The sequence below is a fragment of the Coffea arabica genome, chromosome 4e, assembly GCF_036785885.1.
Source record: "Coffea arabica cultivar ET-39 chromosome 4e, Coffea Arabica ET-39 HiFi, whole genome shotgun sequence".
In the NCBI taxonomy this organism is placed as follows: domain Eukaryota; kingdom Viridiplantae; phylum Streptophyta; class Magnoliopsida; order Gentianales; family Rubiaceae; genus Coffea; species Coffea arabica.
Window position 1 is genome coordinate 1,846,343 of NC_092317.1, and position 18,599 is coordinate 1,864,941.

Below are 18,599 nucleotides of genomic sequence, written 5' to 3' on the forward strand. Positions count from 1 at the left end.
GTTTGGTGCAAAATTTTCTGTATTTGATACAAGACATGATTGTTGTTAGGTCCCCTTATCTCTTTTTTGTTTATTATTATGATGATTATTTTTCCCCCATTCTTCTTATGCTTGATGAAGTTAATAGTCACTTGAATGCTGTATGATGGTGATGGGATGGTAATTCGCTCCTATTGTTGGGATAATTTTCTTTTCCACTTGTGGAGTCCCCTTTTCTGTTTTTTGTTTATTATGATTATTTTTTTTCTCCCTTCTTATGCTTGATGGCGTTGAAGTCGCTTGAGTGCAATGTAATGGGATGGGATAGTAATTCGCTTCAATTGTTGGGATGATTTCCTTTTCCAGAGAGCTAGAAAGATTAATTACTACCAAATAACTTGCAAAGGAGCTAGAAGGGCTAATTACTACCAAAAATGACAAAAAGAACAGAACCCGCATTTAGCTCAAAAGCTGTTGTCCTTTGATCTCGGTTCTCCATAGACGTTCGCATCTAAATTCAAATAAATTCTATTAGAAACCATACTTGAGTTACAGGAGATATGAAAAAAATATGCTTTGGATTGGTTTGATAGCTAGCTAATCCTATTCTATTCCCCCTCTGATAGAAGAATTCTAGAATCCTCGATGGAGTCCCTCTCAACAAGATTTCTATCATGCAAAACTAGAAGAAACCAACTGATCTCAATGTGAAGATTGATTCTGCAGCAGGTTATGCACTAAGCAAGCTGCAGAACCAATCCTTCCAGCTCCCATTGACAGGAAGTCTCCAAATCCCTTCATCCCCACTCTGCATCCCCTTCTTCTATGTACCCTTGAAGTAGGCATATTTTCTAGAGACCAACTTGCCTTTGGTGAGCGAGCCACCAGAAGGGATTTAATATCCCTCCTGGTGCCAACACAGATGTCTATGAGGCCAAGCAGATTTCAAGCACATCAATCTAAAGTCCAGACCCAGACAAGGAAAGTTAAACCAGGAAAACTTCAGACAAACAACACACAAAAAATCGCAATACACGACAAGTTTGAATGCCACATTGAGATTTTTAGCGCTAGCAGATTCCAATTAACACCACCGGGAACTTCAGCATGCAGTCCAGGCCACTCAACATCAACTCCGCAAACATGGACAGATACAAAAGACAACAGCAACAAGTGCAGAAGAACCACAATTATAGACCATCAGTTATGCACATGAATGAAAGTCTGACTAGCAAGGAACAAAGGCAGCTTCGTCAAAGCTACAAAAGAGCCCTGTCATATAAAGTTGCAGTTCCTCCAAAGAGATTATCATCAGCAGTAAACAGAAGTATATAGCGGACGATGCGCAAAGGTACCAAATTTACAAACCACTACTCATGAAAAGTCAACCACCATACTGAAATAACAGTTGCAGTGCTAGTTAAATCTACACACGGGAAATATGGCAGCAATTTCACAAATGCTCCACACATAACATTATCACTGACATGGCATAGCCTAATTAACAAATTTCCCCAACAAATTCTTATTAATTTCTTAACCATCCAGTAGTAGTTTTCTTTCACCCACGAGCCTTGAGCTCGGCGAGACGCCTGGAGAGATCGTCCTCATCGACCTTCTCGGTAGTCTTCGTCGGTATGGCGTGCGCAGCTGGCTGCGGCAGCCCAACGGAGACCTCAAGTCCATAATCATCCGCCACCTGTTGCATCAAGCTGTTGACTTCACCTTCGGGCGTCGACAACGACGTACTTCCGGCCATAGAATTCTCCATAAACTCTGCCTGGACTTCCATATTCACAAACTGCCTCTCGAATTGGTCCATGGTCTCCGACATCTTCTGGAGATTCCCGGTATTAAGACTCGACTCGAGAGATTTGACAATATTCCCCATAGATTTATTGATCGTGGTCATCTTGGCCTGGGTATCGAGGCGAGCGACCACGGCGTCAAGCCGAGAGGCCAGACGGAGGTAATTCATCTGCTCGCTGCGCTTGCGGATAGCGTTCTCAGCGTAGATTCTCGCGCCGTCCATGTTTCCTTTCTCGATGGCTTTCTTAACCTTCAATTTCTCAGATTTCTCGTCTTTTTCGCACTTTCTCGCCTGGCGCTGAAGGCTCTTCGCCGTGAATTTGAGCTCCATGATTTGATTCATCAATTTCTCGGTGTTCCCCATTAAAAAAATTTTTTTTTGGTAATAACTAAAGCCTAAAGGTCGAGATCTAGAAGAAAATGGTGAAGAAATTTGATTTAGTAATTGAGGAAACAGGATCGAGTTTTTCTATGTATTTATGAAGTTAGGGTTCCGAAGACCGATTAGGGAAGGAAAGGGCGGAGGACATTTCCTAGAAATTAAGAAAAATTGTCCACGCGCAAGTAGGGTTGTGATCTGCTGTGGTCGTCAGAAAATCAGATGAGCGGAGATTTGTCCAATCAGATTTCCTGATGCAACCTAGTGGGTTGGAGCCTGGACTGGAGGAGGAGTCGGCCCGTTGGGTTTTGCTGTGGTTGGACTCGCAGAAGCAGTGAAGTGGACTAACTTTCTTATTTGCTATGTCCACTGCGTGTTTTCTGGTGTAACCCGTGTTAGCTATTTTGAATTTGTTGCTCAAATTTCGGTTCAATCTCTCTCTCTCTCTCTCTTTATTTTTTTGGGTATAATTCCTGGTTTCCCACAGACACTGTGGACCCCGACTAGACTAATCCAACTTGTCTCTCCATTCACAAAATGTGAACTCCCAAACGTTGTTTAAGGGAGATCCAGCTCCTTGACACTTGAATTAATGGCCCATTAGTGGTCTAGTCTCCTTTTGGTCTTGTTCCTTCAATATTAAGGAAATTGAAATATTAGTTTATTTGTGAAGGAGAAATGGGGAATTTTTTGGACCAAGTCTTTGCAGTTTGTATGTGTGTGTACATATATATAAGATAATTATTATGTATATTTGAAATCTTTTTAGAGAGGGGAATACATTTACAACAGTTGTGAGCACTAAATTTCAAATATCACCAAAGGGAGAATTTTCAAGGAATCAACCATCAGCCTTTGGGCCACGATATGTGGGTCTGCTTAAAAAATTTATACGGATGCATTGCGCATCCATCTGGTCTCGTGGTGGTTTCTAAATTTTGGCTGATTTGGCAATCGCTATAAAGATTGACCATAAACTTTGATGGTGCTTCCAAATAAGTATATTTCTTGATAACTTTGATGGTGTTTCCAGACGAGTAGATTTCTTGATAAGAACAAATTCTTATTGGTTAGTATACTTAGGGTGCATTTTATAAAATTGAAATTTGAAATCTGAAATGTTAATTCATTAAATTATTGAATTGTTAAGTGTTAAATATGATGCATTTGAGTCTTTATATCATATTAAGTGATAGGTGAATAATTCAGCACTTATTTTTTAGAATAAGTTTGCCTAAGAAACTTAGTGACGCTTAATGAATTCGGATGTTCTAGTTTTGGTTATCAAATAGTCTAAATATATTAAGATTTGAATTTATTAAATTTAAGTGCTGAATTGAATTATAGCATCCGTACACCAAATTTATCATATCAATGCATAAATCACATTTATAGCATCCCTACACTTTTTAAAATTAATGACACTCCTATTGAAAAGTTAGCGCATGAGACCTCGATCAAGGAGCAAGTCAAACCCTTCTCGTTTATGCGTTTGTGTCCTTGTAACGCTTTCACCGTGGAGAGAATACGATGATTTGTCATTTTGTTTCTTCAAGATATAAGAAGGTGTAACCAACCTTAGAGCACCAAGAAAGAGCTCAATCATTTTCTCTAGAAAACCTAGAATTTGATCTTCCAAATTACGAGTGTTTCAATAAGGCCCTATAGAAATTTGTTTTTCCAGATCAATCCTCCAAATCGTATGATGCGTCATTTGAACACCCCCTATTATCATGGCTCTTTTCTATAGAAAATACCGCGTGAAACATGGCTTAAATGAATGAAAGAAAACCGAACCATAGACTTATTTGGTGCACATTCGCCTGTTATATACGATAGCAGAAGAAGACGTTAACTTGCTCACAGATTGGGATGGCTCTCTGGACCCTGCTAGAGCTAGCCTGCAAAACAAACGAGACCCGTGCACCGCTCATAGCGTTACAGAATTCAGAGATTTCAGAACATGGCACCAATGCCGACTCAAATTATTCCTTTCTCCCCTCTATGTCGATCAAACCACGAATTAAAATTCATTCCAGCAATGAAAGCATGGCCACTTCTGAGTTCTGATTCATGATATACTGATACCCCTGCGACTCCCATATTGCGTTTCATAGAATTTCAGGTTGAAAAAGATGTTGGAGGTCGAAACAAGTGAATTCAAACAATTCTGGATTTCCAGTTTCATCATGGAAATCTTTTTTTGCTTTGGCAGTTGTGCCTAAAAATGATTCCTTTCTGGCTAGCTTACCAAGCATGAAAATAATTTTCACAGCCCCCCTTCGTTCCATCTCCACGTGTCCCCGCTTCCTTCTTGCTGCTGCTGTGTCCATTACTAGTACACCTCTCCCTCATTTTCCGTTTCGCCAAGACATCTGTCTCTGTCTTTGCTCACCACCCTCTCTCTTTCTCTTTCACACACAGACACACACACAGAGGCACTGCTATTCGAGCAAGAGCAGAAATTGTGCAGGATAGCAAAATTTAACGATTGCAGCCTTATATCTTTGTTTCATTCAAAGGGACCCATTTGGTTATTTAGAAAGGAGAGTTTAATTTATTTTTTGTTAGCTTCTATGGGTTCCGAATAAATAGGCCTTCTTATCTGTTGTTGGTTGCTGTTTATAAGTTTTCTTGGTTTTATTTCCTTCGGGTTTTTAGAGGGGTTTGACTCTTGAGGCTGAGCTGATAGGTGAGGAGGTCTGAATCATGAAGGGCCATGCATTAGAAGAACAAACAGTTTTTGAGGAAGAACAGCCGGTTTTTGAGATAGGGGTTGTGGTACCGAAGAGGGACGAGAAGCAAGAAATTGATAATGAGAATTGTGTTGACGTTCTTGCTGCTGAATTCAGGAAGATGGGCTTAATTGTCGAGAGAGTTGTTGGCCTACAAAACGAAATTCTTAAGGTATGTTGAAGTCTTCGTCTTTTAACGCCTAGTTGTGCTTGAAGTTTTTGTTGCAATTTCCTTATTGGACCCTTTAGTGAATCAATTTTGTTGCATTAGTTTTCAAAATCCTTACAATCGATGGTTTATATTGAAGTGCGAGAACGACACGGCTGTTGAGGTGTTCATTCTCTTAATCAGCTACATTGCCGTCCCAGATTAGTTTAAAATTTTTTCAAATGTTACTTAAATGGGTGCCCTTCTAATGGCGTCTTGCGTATTAAACCAAAACTACAGTCCACAGCAATTATCAAGCATTAGATAACTGGTTTTCAATCTAAACACTTTCAGATGCATTATACTTTTTGGTCCATCCATTGTAGACATTGGTTTTTCATTCAAGCAGCAATATGGTGTAATTTTAATTTTCCCATCATCGCATAGTTACAGTTCTGTCCTTTTTAGTTGGCAGCACCTTTAGCAATTCTCGGGAAGGCCGCAGCTGAGTTGCAATTGAAGAAACGAACTTACATTGGTGATAATTGCTCAATTCTAGTTTACACCTCTGTCTCTCTGTGTCTGTCTGTCTGTATTTTTCGTTCTGGATTACGAGAAGAGTAAAGTAAACCTACTTAAATTGAGAACCTAACGTACATTTCAGGAGTAGATTTGCAGTTTGAATGGGATGAGATTGATGCTTTCAAAAGGCAACCAGATGGTTCCTTATTCAGTTGGCATGAGCGTCTCCTCTGCTATCATCACATGTTGTATGGGACTGTGAGTACTAAACCTTCTGTTTTTGCAGTATCCCCAAACGCTATTTGATTGCATTATCAAAATTTCCTATTCTTTTATAGGTATCGGAACTTGTCAAATTATGGTCATCCCATTCATAGTCCAGAGAACTTTCTCTGTCTTTCACTAGTTATGGGTCAAAAGTCCACATCTAATCTTTGAGTTCCTTATTTGAGTTATTCATTTTTGTTTCTCTGTTAATGACCTCTAGAGCTGTCACACAAGATAATACAGTTTTGGAAGTTCTTACATGCCCACAGTGAATGCACCAATAAGCCTGTTGGAGTTCCTTCTTACTCTCTGAAACATTTACCATATTCCAGTTTTCTTTAACATGGCAATTTTAAGAGAAAGTTCACTGTGACAGGTGAATGTGGACAACTCCATCATGTTGAAGTTTGATAACAAGGAAGTATACTGGGAGATGGGAGAATCTGTACTGAGGAAGCTTGAATTGGAAGGCATTGTCAAAGAAGTCTTCCCGCTGCATGGTAGGGTGTCTCTTATGCATCACAAACATATGTCTCTCCAGAGGTCATTCAAAATAGTATTTATGTTTCTCACAGATGATGTGATGCGGAAGCAGCTTCTGAAAATTTGGGCTCTGAACTGGTGGGACTTCACCAAGCAACCAATTGATGAGATATGTTCATACTATGGGATGAAGGTTGACTGGATATTGTTCTTATTCCAACTTTACTAGTAAATAAAAACCATGACAGCTGTATATTTTCTTTTTTTGGTCAATGTATTCTCAAAATAGCTCGCTGACACTATTCCATTTAATGGTTGGTAACTTGCATACTACAGATTGCCACCTATTTTGCTTTCCTTGGAATGTACACGCGCTGGCTTTTGTTTCCTGCTGCATTTGGACTTATTCTGCACTTGATTGATTTTGGGTAGGTTGATTAATTGTCGTCATGCATGATAGTGACTTTTCCTGGTTGTGATTTCTTGTTTCTTTGTTTTATTTTTCAGATCGTTGCAGTTATTTGTTCTCCCAGTCTTCTTTGTAAGCCTTGTAATGTGGGCTGTACTATTTTTCCAATTTTGGAAACGTAAAAACTCGGCCCTCTTGTCCAGGTATTCTTTCAAATCAGTTGCTTTCTATGCAAAACACCTAATCATTGTACTTTGTTTGATTTCTTATGTTGATCTGTTAATGTGGTAATTTACCATCTGGTTAATGTAGGTGGCAGGTAAATCAGGCACCTGGAGCAGGTCGTGAACATAAAGCTTTTGATTTGGAGTGGAGTTTGTTCCAATACCCTTCAGAGCTCATGAAAAAACAGGGCTCAGACAAAATTATAGAAAAAGAAGTATATCAAAGAGAGGAATGGTTACGAAGGTTCATGAGATATCGAAATGATTTTGTTGTTATATTGAGCATCATATGTCTTCAACTTCCTTTTGAGTTGGCTTATGCTCACCTTTATGAGGTTGTTACATCCGACCTGCTAAAGTAAGTAAATGTTCGCCCAACTTAGTTTCGCTTAATCACTTCTTCTCCATCCTCCTGCAATCCTGCTTTTATTTTAGACAGAAGGTATGATCCGTTAATGTCCTATACTATAGTATAGTTTTGACATTTGTTAGGGTAATTTTCAATGTATCCATTTGTTTATGCTCCTCAGAGTTTGCAAATCCCTGTATATTGATTTGTCGACAATGCAAGAGGTTGACAGTTGACTGATGTATGGACTTATTTGTCCGTTCCTTGAAACTAAGTAGTTTATGGATGATAGTAAGAATCTGTGTATTGTTATTTCACTGATGATCCTAGAAGTGTTTACCTTATTTTGGAGCAATTTTGTAAAAACAGGTACAGTTTTATGCTAGGTGGAAGCTGATCATGCTTAACTTAGATAAGATATCTGAGAAAGTAAACCAATCACTTATGATGCCCAGCTGCTTCATAAACTTCATCATTATCTATACTGCATACAAAGGGAGAGGTGGGGGATTGGGGTAAATACTTTTTGTCACTTTATAGACTTCCAACTTTGTCCTCGTGAAAATCACTTGTTACTTTACTACCTACACATGAGTGGCTGAGATAACTACCTGTAGCTATTTTTAACACATCTTGATAAAATAACTGCCTATAAGCATTGTAACTACCAAAATAACCATCATTTGATGGGAAAAAAGGTTAAAATGCCACAGCTTGCTTTAGTAACGAAAATTTTATGTCAAATTAATTCGCAGAAAATGCATTTCTGAATTGCACACACATTGCATGTGCCTTTAGCACTAGTCCCTTTTTAAGCTTCCAGATGTTTATTCATACATTTGTTTCTTTGATTAGTTGAAATTTTCTTTCCTGGTCATAACTTCGATAGTCCTCTTTTGAATAATTCTGAAGAAAGAACTTACAAACTGTACAAACACACCCATACTACAGTTCACTTGGCTAATATAGATGATAGCATCACCTATCAATCCATGAGGAGGCTGTCCATTTAGTGCACTTCTCATCCCATACTATTGGAAATATCTCTTTTTTGTTGTTGACAGTGATGAATGCTCCCAACCATTTCTGCATATGTTTGGCCAACAATTGAAGTGCATTTACTTTCAGTAGTTGACTCGTTAATTTCTTTTCCCAGTTCTTAGTTGCTAAGGAACAAGCATTGGTATTTCATATTTTGTGGAATCATCTTAAAAAGCTATGTTGATTAGAAGTCCTTCTGATGGGTCACCTATTCCAAATATAAATTTTTATATGATATTGAAAAACGCTCAATGCTTTATTTATGTCAAAACTTTTCTTTTCAGTTCATTGTTAGTTTAAGGAGCTGCCTGCATGGACCATCAAACCGGTGCTCCGTTACGCAGCTAATCATTCATGATTTACATCTTCTAAACAAGAACTTTAAGGAAAAGTAATTGCTTCTTGCACTTTTTCCCTCTTTCCAGGTTTGGTCTAACGGTGGTGTACCTCTTGGCCATTCAGTATTTCACCCGAATTGGTGGCAAGATGGCAGTGGATCTTGTTAATCGTGAAATCAGTAATAATATAGAATATAGAGCTGACAGCTTGGTCTACAAGGTAGTTCACTCAGATCTTTACAGCCTAACAAGTTAAGCAATATTGTGAAGAAAATAATGAAAAGTTTTGAAACTTTTGGCAGGTATTTGGCCTTTACTTTATGCAATCATATGTGGGACTTTTCTACCATACTCTACTGCATCGCAATATAATGACGCTTCGGCAAGTTTTGATTCAACGTCTTATCTTCTCTGAGGTTGGAGAATTCAATTCGTACTTTTCATTGTCTATTTGGTTTCTTCTTCTTAACCTTCTTTCCTGAGTATACTTGAAAATATGTTCCAGGTTCTGGAGAATCTGTTAGAAAATTCAATACCCTATTTGAAATATAGCTTTAAAAAGTATCGAGCTGTTCGGTAATGGCTCTTTCCTTCCTCATCATCAGCGATTCAAATCTCCATTTCTTATTTCTGACATAATTCTAATACATGACTTTCTCACAAAGAACTAAGAGAAAAGGCGAAAGAGGATCATTTGCAGGAAAGTTTCCCAGAGTGGAGAAGGAGTATCTTAAACCTGCTTATTCTGCAAGTATCAGTGAGGAACTTGAAGATGGATTATTTGATGGTAATGTCAATCTTTGGCTTCACTAAGTAGGATCCTTAAAATTCAGATCTATGATGCATGAAAATTAAAAGATATCTGATGTTCTCAAGGCTAACCAATTATTTTCTTCCCATCCCTTCAATTATTCTCAAGATATCTTCTTTGTCAGATGTGAAAAATGTTGTTATTTTTCTCTTCTAAACTTTGCAATCCTTTGGTCTTAGTAAGAAAACTAGACCGCTTGCTTAAATTTGCAACATTAATTTCTCATACTGAATACAACATGTTGTAACTTAATAATTTGGAAAAAGTAATTGTTTTCTTTTCCACTTCCCTCATCCTCTGGCTTTTCGCACACATTTTGAGTCAATTGGTGATGTAGATAAGACTTCAATTCTTAGTTTTAGTTCAGTTTAGATATTTTCTGAAGTTTCTTGATTTCTCTTTCCTTCGGCTAATCATGAGTACAATTTAAACTGTTGGCAGATTTTCTGGAATTGGCGTTGCAGTTTGGAATGATTATGATGTTTGCCTGTGCATTCCCCCTTGCATTCACTTTTGCTACATTGGTAAATATATCTTTTGTTGGTCTTCCAAAGGGAATCTGGAATTTTCCTTAATTCGCATTTTACTTACAAGAAGTATGGCTGCCATATGTAGAACAATATAACAGAAATAAGAACAGATGCACTTAAGTTGCTGGTAATGTTGAGAAGACCCATTCCTCGTTGTGATGCAACTATTGGAGCTTGGCTCAATATATTTCAGGTATTGGATTGAATTTCTTTTCCTTTCTTTGCTCTTTGCTCCTTCCATCTTTCTTTTCCTTGTCAAGGAGTGCATTGTTCATAATGCATATGTACTAAAAGTTCTGTATGCTAATATGGGGACTATTCTGTTTCAGTTTCTAATAGTGATGTCCATATGTACCAACTGTGTACTACTAGTATGCCTATATGATCGGGAAGGGAAATGGAATATATCCCCTGGACTTGCTGCTATTCTTCTCATGGAACATGCTCTTTTGCTGATTAAATTCTTATTCTCCCATATTGTTCCTGAGGTAAAATCAACTCTTCTTGTCCATCTATAGTTACAAGGAGCGTAGACGTCTGATATACTTGCATCCCTGCACCTCTTGCAGGAGCCTGCTTGGGTCAGAGCCAATCGCATGAAGAATGCCACTCACGCACAAGACATGTGCTCTAGGGAGCTTTTGAGGACTATATCTGGTGGTCAGAAAACGTTTAAAGAACTGGTTAAGAATGAGTAACAAAGAAACTCGGCAATGTTGCGGTGTGTTTTCTCTTCCCAACTTGATTACAGAGGGTACCCGCTTAAGGCGAAACAAAAGTACTGCTATGCTTGTTAATGTTAACTAGGCTTGGTGCCCCGCAGGTTCTGCGGGGTGTCCATTATTGAATATATTAGGGTAATGAAAGATTTATTTAATAGCATAGATTTATTGTATTTTGTATGATAATGGAGCTGGAATAGTGGATAGAGCATTGATATATTGGATTGATTTATTTATAAATAAATATAGTAAAATTTATTTGATTTGTATTGTGTTTTTTAAAATTAATATGATCTAGGGATTTGATGGATAATATTGAAAAAATTTTGTTTTTGTATTTTAATTGTGGGGTGAGTAAATATTATTTAAATTAATGGAATATATATTAATTTTTTAAAGTTTATAGCATGGAAAATTAGGTGAAGAATTACATTGACAGTGTTATAATTTATTTTGTTTTGGGCATTGGCAGTTTATGTATTTTAGACGATGATTTTTTTATAATTTGGATAGCTAGGATGAGAAAGTGTGTATTGTTGTAGTGGAAAAGTCTATGGAAAGTATATAAAAGAATTGGAAATTTGCTGAGAAATAAATGCATAATAGATATTTTTTGGCAAATTTTGATATAGTTTGGGTGTTGTATGATGACATAAATTAATAATTTGGAAATAATTTGATATTGCACGTTGGTAAAATATGTGTTTATTAATTAAGTATGTTTTTTTGGATAAGTAAAGATAATGTTTATTTAGTTATGAATGAATGTGATCGAAATAGATAGAAGTTGTATTTTTTTAATTAATAGAATCTGAATAAATAAAGGATAATATTAATTTTGAGAGCTGAGAGATTTGATATATTAATAGTTTATTGATAAATGGATATTATTGAAAGTAAGTTGATGTGTATAAATTTTTGTACAAGAAATAAAAATTATTGGACATGAAAATTATAGAGTTTAATCAGTGCAATTTGTGGTAGAATTTTTTAATATTTATTGTTTGATGTTTATATGAGTTATTTTATGTTACTTAAAGTTAGAGTGAATTTTGTATTAATATATAGTTATAGGTATATGATATATTTTGTAATATGTATGTATGTATGTATGTATGTATATATGTGTGTGTGTGTGTGTGTGTGTTTAGTATTTTATTTTAGGTGATAGAATAGTTTAAATTTTTGTAGTGTTTAAATTTTTTGTGGTTTTGTTTGTTTATTATATATTTATTTATTTGTTTATGTGTGTGTACATATATATATATGTAATGTAAGATTTATTTAATAATTGATATTTAGAGTGTTTTGTATGATAATAGGGTCGGAATCATAGACAGGGATGTGGCAGATTAGATTAATATATTTATAAATAGATATAGTAATAGTGATGTGATTTGTATTTTAGTTTTTAAAATGAATAGGATGGAAACATTAGTTAAAATAATGAAATGTAAATTATTTTTTTAAAATTTAAGATAAATTAATAATTTGTTATATTTTGGATGTGTTTATTTTTATATTGTTAGATATAACTGGGTGGAAAATATAGAGAATTTAAGGGACATATAGTTGGTATGCGTAATAAGGTACATGGGAGATGCTTAATTATGATTGTTGGAAAAAGTCTCTTCAGAAGAGTTCGAAATCATAGTTGTTTTTGTTGAGCAGGGTGAAGAGGATGACACTTCCTTCATACAAGAAGTGTTTTTGTGGGAACTCTAGCCAACCTTCTGTTTTTTCTATTCCTTCAACCTGAAAGATCCATCGAGTTTTAGCACGATAGCAGTTGATGATTCCTATGTCATTTACTTCCATAATATTTCGATAGCAGAAAAAATATTTACTTCCATAATAATTTATTGATCAATAAATATTACAGAAGTAACATTTATGAAATAGGGGGAAATGATCCTATAATTTTTGAAGCAATTATCTAATTAATCATCATTTTGTAGAGAATAAAAGTGATGTCCTAAAGAAATTTGATAAAAGTAATATTTTTGGAGCACAGGGAAATTATCTTACATTTTTCAGAATAAATGTGTCATTAATCAGCAAAAAGCAAAAAGGGAAAATCTGCATTCACTAATAAATGAACGTGTAATTAATTATTATTTTGTATTTTTTATATTTATTTTATGTCACTTGGTCTTAAAATGCAAAAGCTTTAGACTAATAATTCTATAACTTGCAGTTTTGTGTAATTTAAAATTAACAAATATTGTACACAGGGAAATTATCTTGCATTTTTCAGAATAAATGTGTGATTAATCAACAAAAAGCAAAAAGGGAAAATTTGTATTCGCCAATAAATGAACATGTAATTAATTATTATTTTGTATTTGTTATATTTATTTTATGTCACTTAGTCTTAAAATGTGAAAGCTTTAGACTAATAATTCTATAACTTATAATTTTATGCAATTTAAAATTAACAAATATTGTAAAAATAGTATTTTTTTTTATATCAAAAGCAGTACAATTGATTTATATTCAGTAGATCGACAAGGAATTGATTTTGTTATAGAAGCAAGGTTTTTAAAAAGTAGAGGGAAATTATGCTAGCGCAGAGTAACACAATTGATTTGCATTCATCAGATGGGCGTAGAATTTCCTTGAACGTACGCATGCTGCAGCAAATCAATATTTTTTGTTGGGATATTGGCGGCTGAAGACAGGAGATGCAGGAGCAGTGCAAGGTACAAATAACAAAAGGACAAAATTGAAGCCTAAATTACAAATAAACCAAGACAAAAGGGTAGAATCGGAATAGGTGACAAAAGCTAGAAGGAGGAAAGAAGCAACAGCAGGCAAAGCTGCTCTGTGCAACGTTTAGATGCAATGGTGAAAAGACAAAAAAGGACGAAATCAGCAACAGAATTGCATTGAAACCAAGACAATTGACTGTAGCAGCACCTTCGGCGCTTTATGTAGTTTAGGATAGTTTAGGATTTAGGATACTTGTAGTGTTAATGTTTGTGGTATCTAGAAAGCCTTGAATGACTGCAATCACTGCATTCTTTGGCGATTGAGAATTTGACAGTATTTGTGCCTTCCTTGTTTAAAGATCATTGCAGTACAAGGAGAAATCATAGAACTGTCTTTTCACCTATTATTTTTTCCAAGTTCAGATTTGGCCAATTCGGGAATGTATGGCGTTTGTTGGCAGGTAATATGGCTTGGAAGAAACAAGTTGCCTCTAATTACTCTCAGCTGGAAACTTGATCAAATGGGCATATTTTATCTTGTCCTTGTGATGTCATATACAATTCAACCGGACGGAAAACGCTTTGTCATTGCGTGGGATCGTATTGTGCAAAATCAATGTTGCATCTCTTAATCAACAATCATGTTTAAACAAGTGAAGGAAACTGAAAACAACTATGAGATTTATTAAAGATATGTAGTCTACGAATTGAAATAAGTTTAGTTTTTCTGTACCCTTTCTGTTCCCCCAACCCTCCCTGGAACAGGCAGTTGCTTATTCGTTTGTCAGATATTTACTTTTATCATGATTCTGCCGAAAAGGCGTAACCTGAACACGTTCAACTTTTCATTCATCACCAGCTTCCGAAGCATCGATCCAACTTCCGACACCTTTAAAGAAAGGAATAGATTTGTCATCCTTGCAAATTTATGAAAGTAAGAGCAGGATTAACGGCGAGAGCTTCCAAAGCGATCACTGAACTGGCGGGCATAAGCAGCAACCCTTTTAGCCCATTTCTTGATATCTTCTTTGAATTTCTTGGAATCCAATTGTTTCAACGATTTCACCCCAGGATCAATGGAAATCTCTACGAAGGAGAAGCAGCGATCATAGCGTCCATGCTTTGCAGCATTTTGACTGTTCTTGATCACGCCTTCTTCGACCTTACCAGCAGCAACAGCTTCTTTAGGGGGAGTAGCTGCTCCTCCAATAGAATCCTCTTCCATTCCTGCTACTGGGAATGGAATGGTTCAAGTACGTCTCTTTTCTCAAAGCATGTTTTTACTGTCTGTTTATATAGACTGCTGCCAGCGGCATCAAAATCTAAGGCTGTATGCTATTGTTGGGTGATGCCTGATCTGGTGCGTGTGGCAACGAATTAACTTGCAAGACTTTTCAGCAAATAGACGTAGTCTTTGTTAACTCGGTTTCCAGCCTGTTGATATCAGTTAATTCTACTCCACGTTTTAAAGAATAGTATAATTCGTTTTTTTAGTTTTTTTCTTTTTTGTCGAAACCCCATACACAGGGAAGTACAACACCCTTGATTTATTATCAACAAAAAATAAATAAACCATGAAGGGGAATCACACCTGACCTCCAATACACATAAAAATCGTTTCTTTGATTTTGAACGCATAGACTAATAATACTATATTCATTTACCATATTATTTGTGCAATGCCGGTATTGAAAAGTGATCGATTTTGAATTCAGTTCTTGCTTTTCCTTTTAAACTTACGAATTAGTAAATCTAAAAGCGAGGGATGAAAAGAAGTTAATGACTATAAATTTTAAAATTTTCTTTTTTTTTTGAGTAAAGCGGAAAAACAGAACTGGGAAACAATTATCTAGAGTAACCTTTACGGCTTTACCTTCGGGTTTTATTGTCGAGAATTGATAGATAACCAGTCTATCTTCTCATCTATATATATATATATATATTACCAGAGAGAGCGTTGGTTAGAGTTACGTTTATGCTAATTATAAAATGTCAACGCGATTCTCTTGAGTCTTGAATTGAACATCGCGCGCTGCAAAATGTAATCTACGCTAATGACTAAACAAATCCGCTGGGACTTTTTGACTCAGGCATCTCATGATGAAACCAATGAAGTACAAGATTGTTTCTGTTTCTAGGCACTTGTATTTCAGAATTTTCTTGGTCGGAGTAGCATGTATTATGGAAGGAAATTTCGGACACAACATACAAATCCTGTTTTGCAAGTCAAGAACCGTGGATTAGGTACATGTTGTGATCTCCATTTTTAATGTCACGCCAAGAAATATAACCTTAAATGGCGGTTCACAATGGCAACTTTTTTGTCAAGACTTTTTCTTCTTACCAAGTCAGTCTCTCATCAATTTTACTTCTTAGCAGTAGCCTTTAGAATTGTAATACCTCTGAAACTTCTTGCTTTCCATGAATACCCTTGATGAAAATTGTTGAGAATTGTGTTAAAATAGTTGGAGTCCGAACTTTTCTTGAATTTATCAGAATACCAAGACAAAAAATCGTACAACAAACCACAACATTACACAATTCATTGCAGCACCTGTGATTTCTAGCTCTAAGTTGCCAAAACGACAACGCTAAGGTTGAAGCCTCGTTTTTTGCCCATATCAATATCAACTATGAAAAAAATTTCACGATTTAATCTCAACTCACTATTGCAAAGTACTTATCCTCGTCTCTCTTCCAGTCGCAAGAATATATATCATCAATTCCCTAGAAAAGGTCGTCGTTTTAAGTGGTGATTGATGAAACTGGTACAGAAACAAATATCTGCTCCATAAACTACGCAACCAACATGGGTTCATAACTATTTTCATCCATAGCTCAAGAAGAAAAATATAGAAAGGTCGGAAACAAAAATTTTAGAGACTCTAGAACCCAAAAAGTAGCCAAGTATTAAAACCAAAATCCAAAATGAAAAACGAGCAAAACACAGCTCTTCACTGCTACACTTTGAAAATGACATTTCTATGCCTTATGCTTGTCTATTCCTCTTCTTAACGCCAGACCTGGCAACCTTGAGGCTCCTGTGAACAACACTCAACCTTGCAATAGCAGCCTTCTTCAGATCAGGCCTGTAATAGTTATCTGCCACCTATGTTGAGTGACAAATGCATCAACAAACTTGACAAAAAAAGTCGCAACAAATCAAATACAAAGACATTTTGTAGCCAGTTTATCTCCAAGTTTTCAGACTAGGGCTCCAACATCCTAATTTAACTGAAGAATAGGACAAGTACATAGAAGATCCATTATCATGATGCACAAATGCTTCTTCAAAGATTGAATCAAAGAATTGGTAGATCAATTGGTTGAAGTCATGATTTGGTGGTAGAACAACACGAAGTGTCACATTGAGTACTATAGCCTGTTTTATCCATTTCAGTCAGGAGACATAGTCCAGCCAGATTATGTCCCCGAAGACACTAAAGGAAATCTATTTACAACTAGAAATATAACAAACCAAAGACAGAATCATTAAAATTTCACCGAAATAGTATAAAAAAGTTGTTTATTTTGAAAAGCAAAATAACACATTCACAACACAATCTAATACCATTGCCAAGAAAGGTTAACGTGTTGACAGCAAATATGAGCAAGCAGAAATCTCAGGCTACGGAAAGAAGGCAAGACCATATCGCCCATTCGAATTGATCCTTTTGGAATCAGAAAACAACAGTCCAAATCCCAAAAGTAAGAAATGCAGATAAAAGTGTGCAAAATATGAATTGAAGCTATAGGCAGAGTACTCATATTTATATCAATCAGCTACCCATGCTAATAAAACTTGGCTTTCTATTTGTGCATTACCTGGTTTGTCACAGCCTTGGCCATTCTACGGAACTCCTTCTTCATGACAGACTTGTTATACAAAGCTGCGGGCTTGTTCTGTTTCTTGGTCTTTGTTGTAGCAAGCAACACAGACTGATCTTTGCCCCCTGGTTGAATGGTCACTGTCTTCTTGTTTGCCAATCCTGGAAACAATAAAAAAAACCCATAAAAATCACTTATAACGCACTCTAGCAATCGCAGTACTGCGACACAAACCAACCAAAGAAAACAAACACAGGCTGAAGCAAACTACAGATAAAACACATAACACTGAACTACACTAACAAGCCATATGTAAGGGCCAAAGAAATTAATAAAGCATTTGCTTTAAAAATCCAAAAGATGCACGTTCATGTAACATGACTTCTCTGTATTCCTAACTATTCTTGAAAATCCAAATAAATGCAAAAATAAATAAAAGGCCTTAAAATTTTTTTTCTTGTTTATACTTGCCTTACAAACACTACATATGTAAGAATACATGTCAACTACTCTATATTTTCCCCATTTCCAAGGCAAACCAACTAGAACCCAGATCTAAAAACGTTCAATTCTACCAAACAGAACATAAAAGCACAATTATATAACAAAGGGGAAAAAAGAAATCAGATCAACGAGATGAACCAGAATGCTTGTAAGAGTGGAGGTTGCAAAGATTGTTGGGCTCCTTGGTAAACTTGACGCTAGCGGTGCCGTTGCCAAACTCCTTAACCAAAAAGGAGTTGTTCTTCTTCACGATCTCCCATATCAGCTGCCCCGGTACTGTCGCCATTTCCTCACCCTAAACTTAACACAATTCACCCAATTCACCCAAAAACAAATAAATAAAATCGAATTATCAGGAATCGAATTAGTAGATTTAAGGACAGAGGCGATACATGAAGGAGATTTAATTTACCGGAAAACAGGGAAAACGAGGCTGTAGAGTTTTCTAGGGTTTTGCTGCGACGGCTTCAAGGTGAAGAGTTGGAAGTTCAGGGGTGACAGTGTTAAATTTGCTTATATAGTGGGTTTAAAACCCTAGCGGGCCAGCTGATCGAGGCAGCTGAATAACATAATGCTGCTTGACGAAATTGCCCATGCCATTTGCTATTTATTAATGGTTAAATCCTTTTATCTTTTTTCTAGGGTGACAATTTCCGATACGATCTTAAAACACAACACGAATTTAACACGAAATTAATGGATGTGAGTTGAGATTTTGCAGGTTTGAATCAGAATTAGGTCGAACCGGATGAACCCAAAAAGAAAACGGGTTGAATTCGGATCAACTTGTAGGGGTGATCCGATATGACC

At 36.2% G+C, this 18,599-nt stretch overlaps 3 protein-coding genes across 5 annotated transcripts; 1 reads left to right on the forward strand and 2 right to left on the reverse strand.

Moving 5' to 3' along the window:
• Positions 1-1,228: 1,228 nt before the first annotated feature.
• Positions 1,229-2,386, reverse strand: LOC140005875 (ESCRT-related protein CHMP1B). Its single transcript, XM_072047017.1, has one exon. It carries the CDS (start codon positions 2,150-2,152, stop codon positions 1,541-1,543), a length of 612 nt encoding a protein of 203 aa, XP_071903118.1. The 5' UTR covers positions 2,153-2,386; the 3' UTR covers positions 1,229-1,540.
• A 1,639-nt stretch (positions 2,387-4,025) lies between these two features.
• On the forward strand, positions 4,026-11,009 carry LOC113741291 (anoctamin-like protein At1g73020). Of its 2 annotated transcripts, XM_027268785.2 has the most exons (16): positions 4,026-5,074; positions 5,519-5,588; positions 5,715-5,830; positions 6,216-6,339; positions 6,415-6,515; positions 6,659-6,750; positions 6,830-6,934; positions 7,044-7,313; positions 8,771-8,903; positions 8,986-9,099; positions 9,189-9,259; positions 9,349-9,470; positions 9,936-10,018; positions 10,110-10,217; positions 10,354-10,512; positions 10,594-11,009. In XM_027268785.2, the coding sequence occupies exons 1-16, from the start codon at positions 4,877-4,879 to the stop codon at positions 10,720-10,722; spliced, it is 1,995 nt and encodes a 664-aa protein (XP_027124586.1). In that variant the 5' UTR covers positions 4,026-4,876; the 3' UTR covers positions 10,723-11,009. The 2 variants fall into 2 exon arrangements, with proteins under 2 accessions (XP_027124586.1, XP_071903119.1); XM_072047018.1 differs by lacking the exon at positions 10,354-10,512 and having other exon boundaries at positions 10,543-10,693.
• Positions 11,010-16,267: 5,258 nt separating this feature from the next.
• LOC140005876 (large ribosomal subunit protein eL28z-like) lies at positions 16,268-18,340 on the reverse strand. Of its 2 annotated transcripts, none has more exons than XM_072047019.1 (4): positions 18,202-18,340; positions 17,928-18,084; positions 17,283-17,446; positions 16,268-16,566 (listed from the first exon to the last, which is right to left on the reverse strand). In XM_072047019.1, exons 2-4 carry the CDS (start codon positions 18,073-18,075, stop codon positions 16,447-16,449), a joined length of 432 nt encoding a protein of 143 aa, XP_071903120.1. In that variant the 5' UTR covers positions 18,076-18,084; positions 18,202-18,340; the 3' UTR covers positions 16,268-16,446. The 2 variants fall into 2 exon arrangements, with proteins under 2 accessions (XP_071903120.1, XP_071903121.1); XM_072047020.1 differs by having other exon boundaries at positions 17,928-18,089; positions 18,202-18,339.
• Positions 18,341-18,599: the final 259 nt, after the last annotated feature.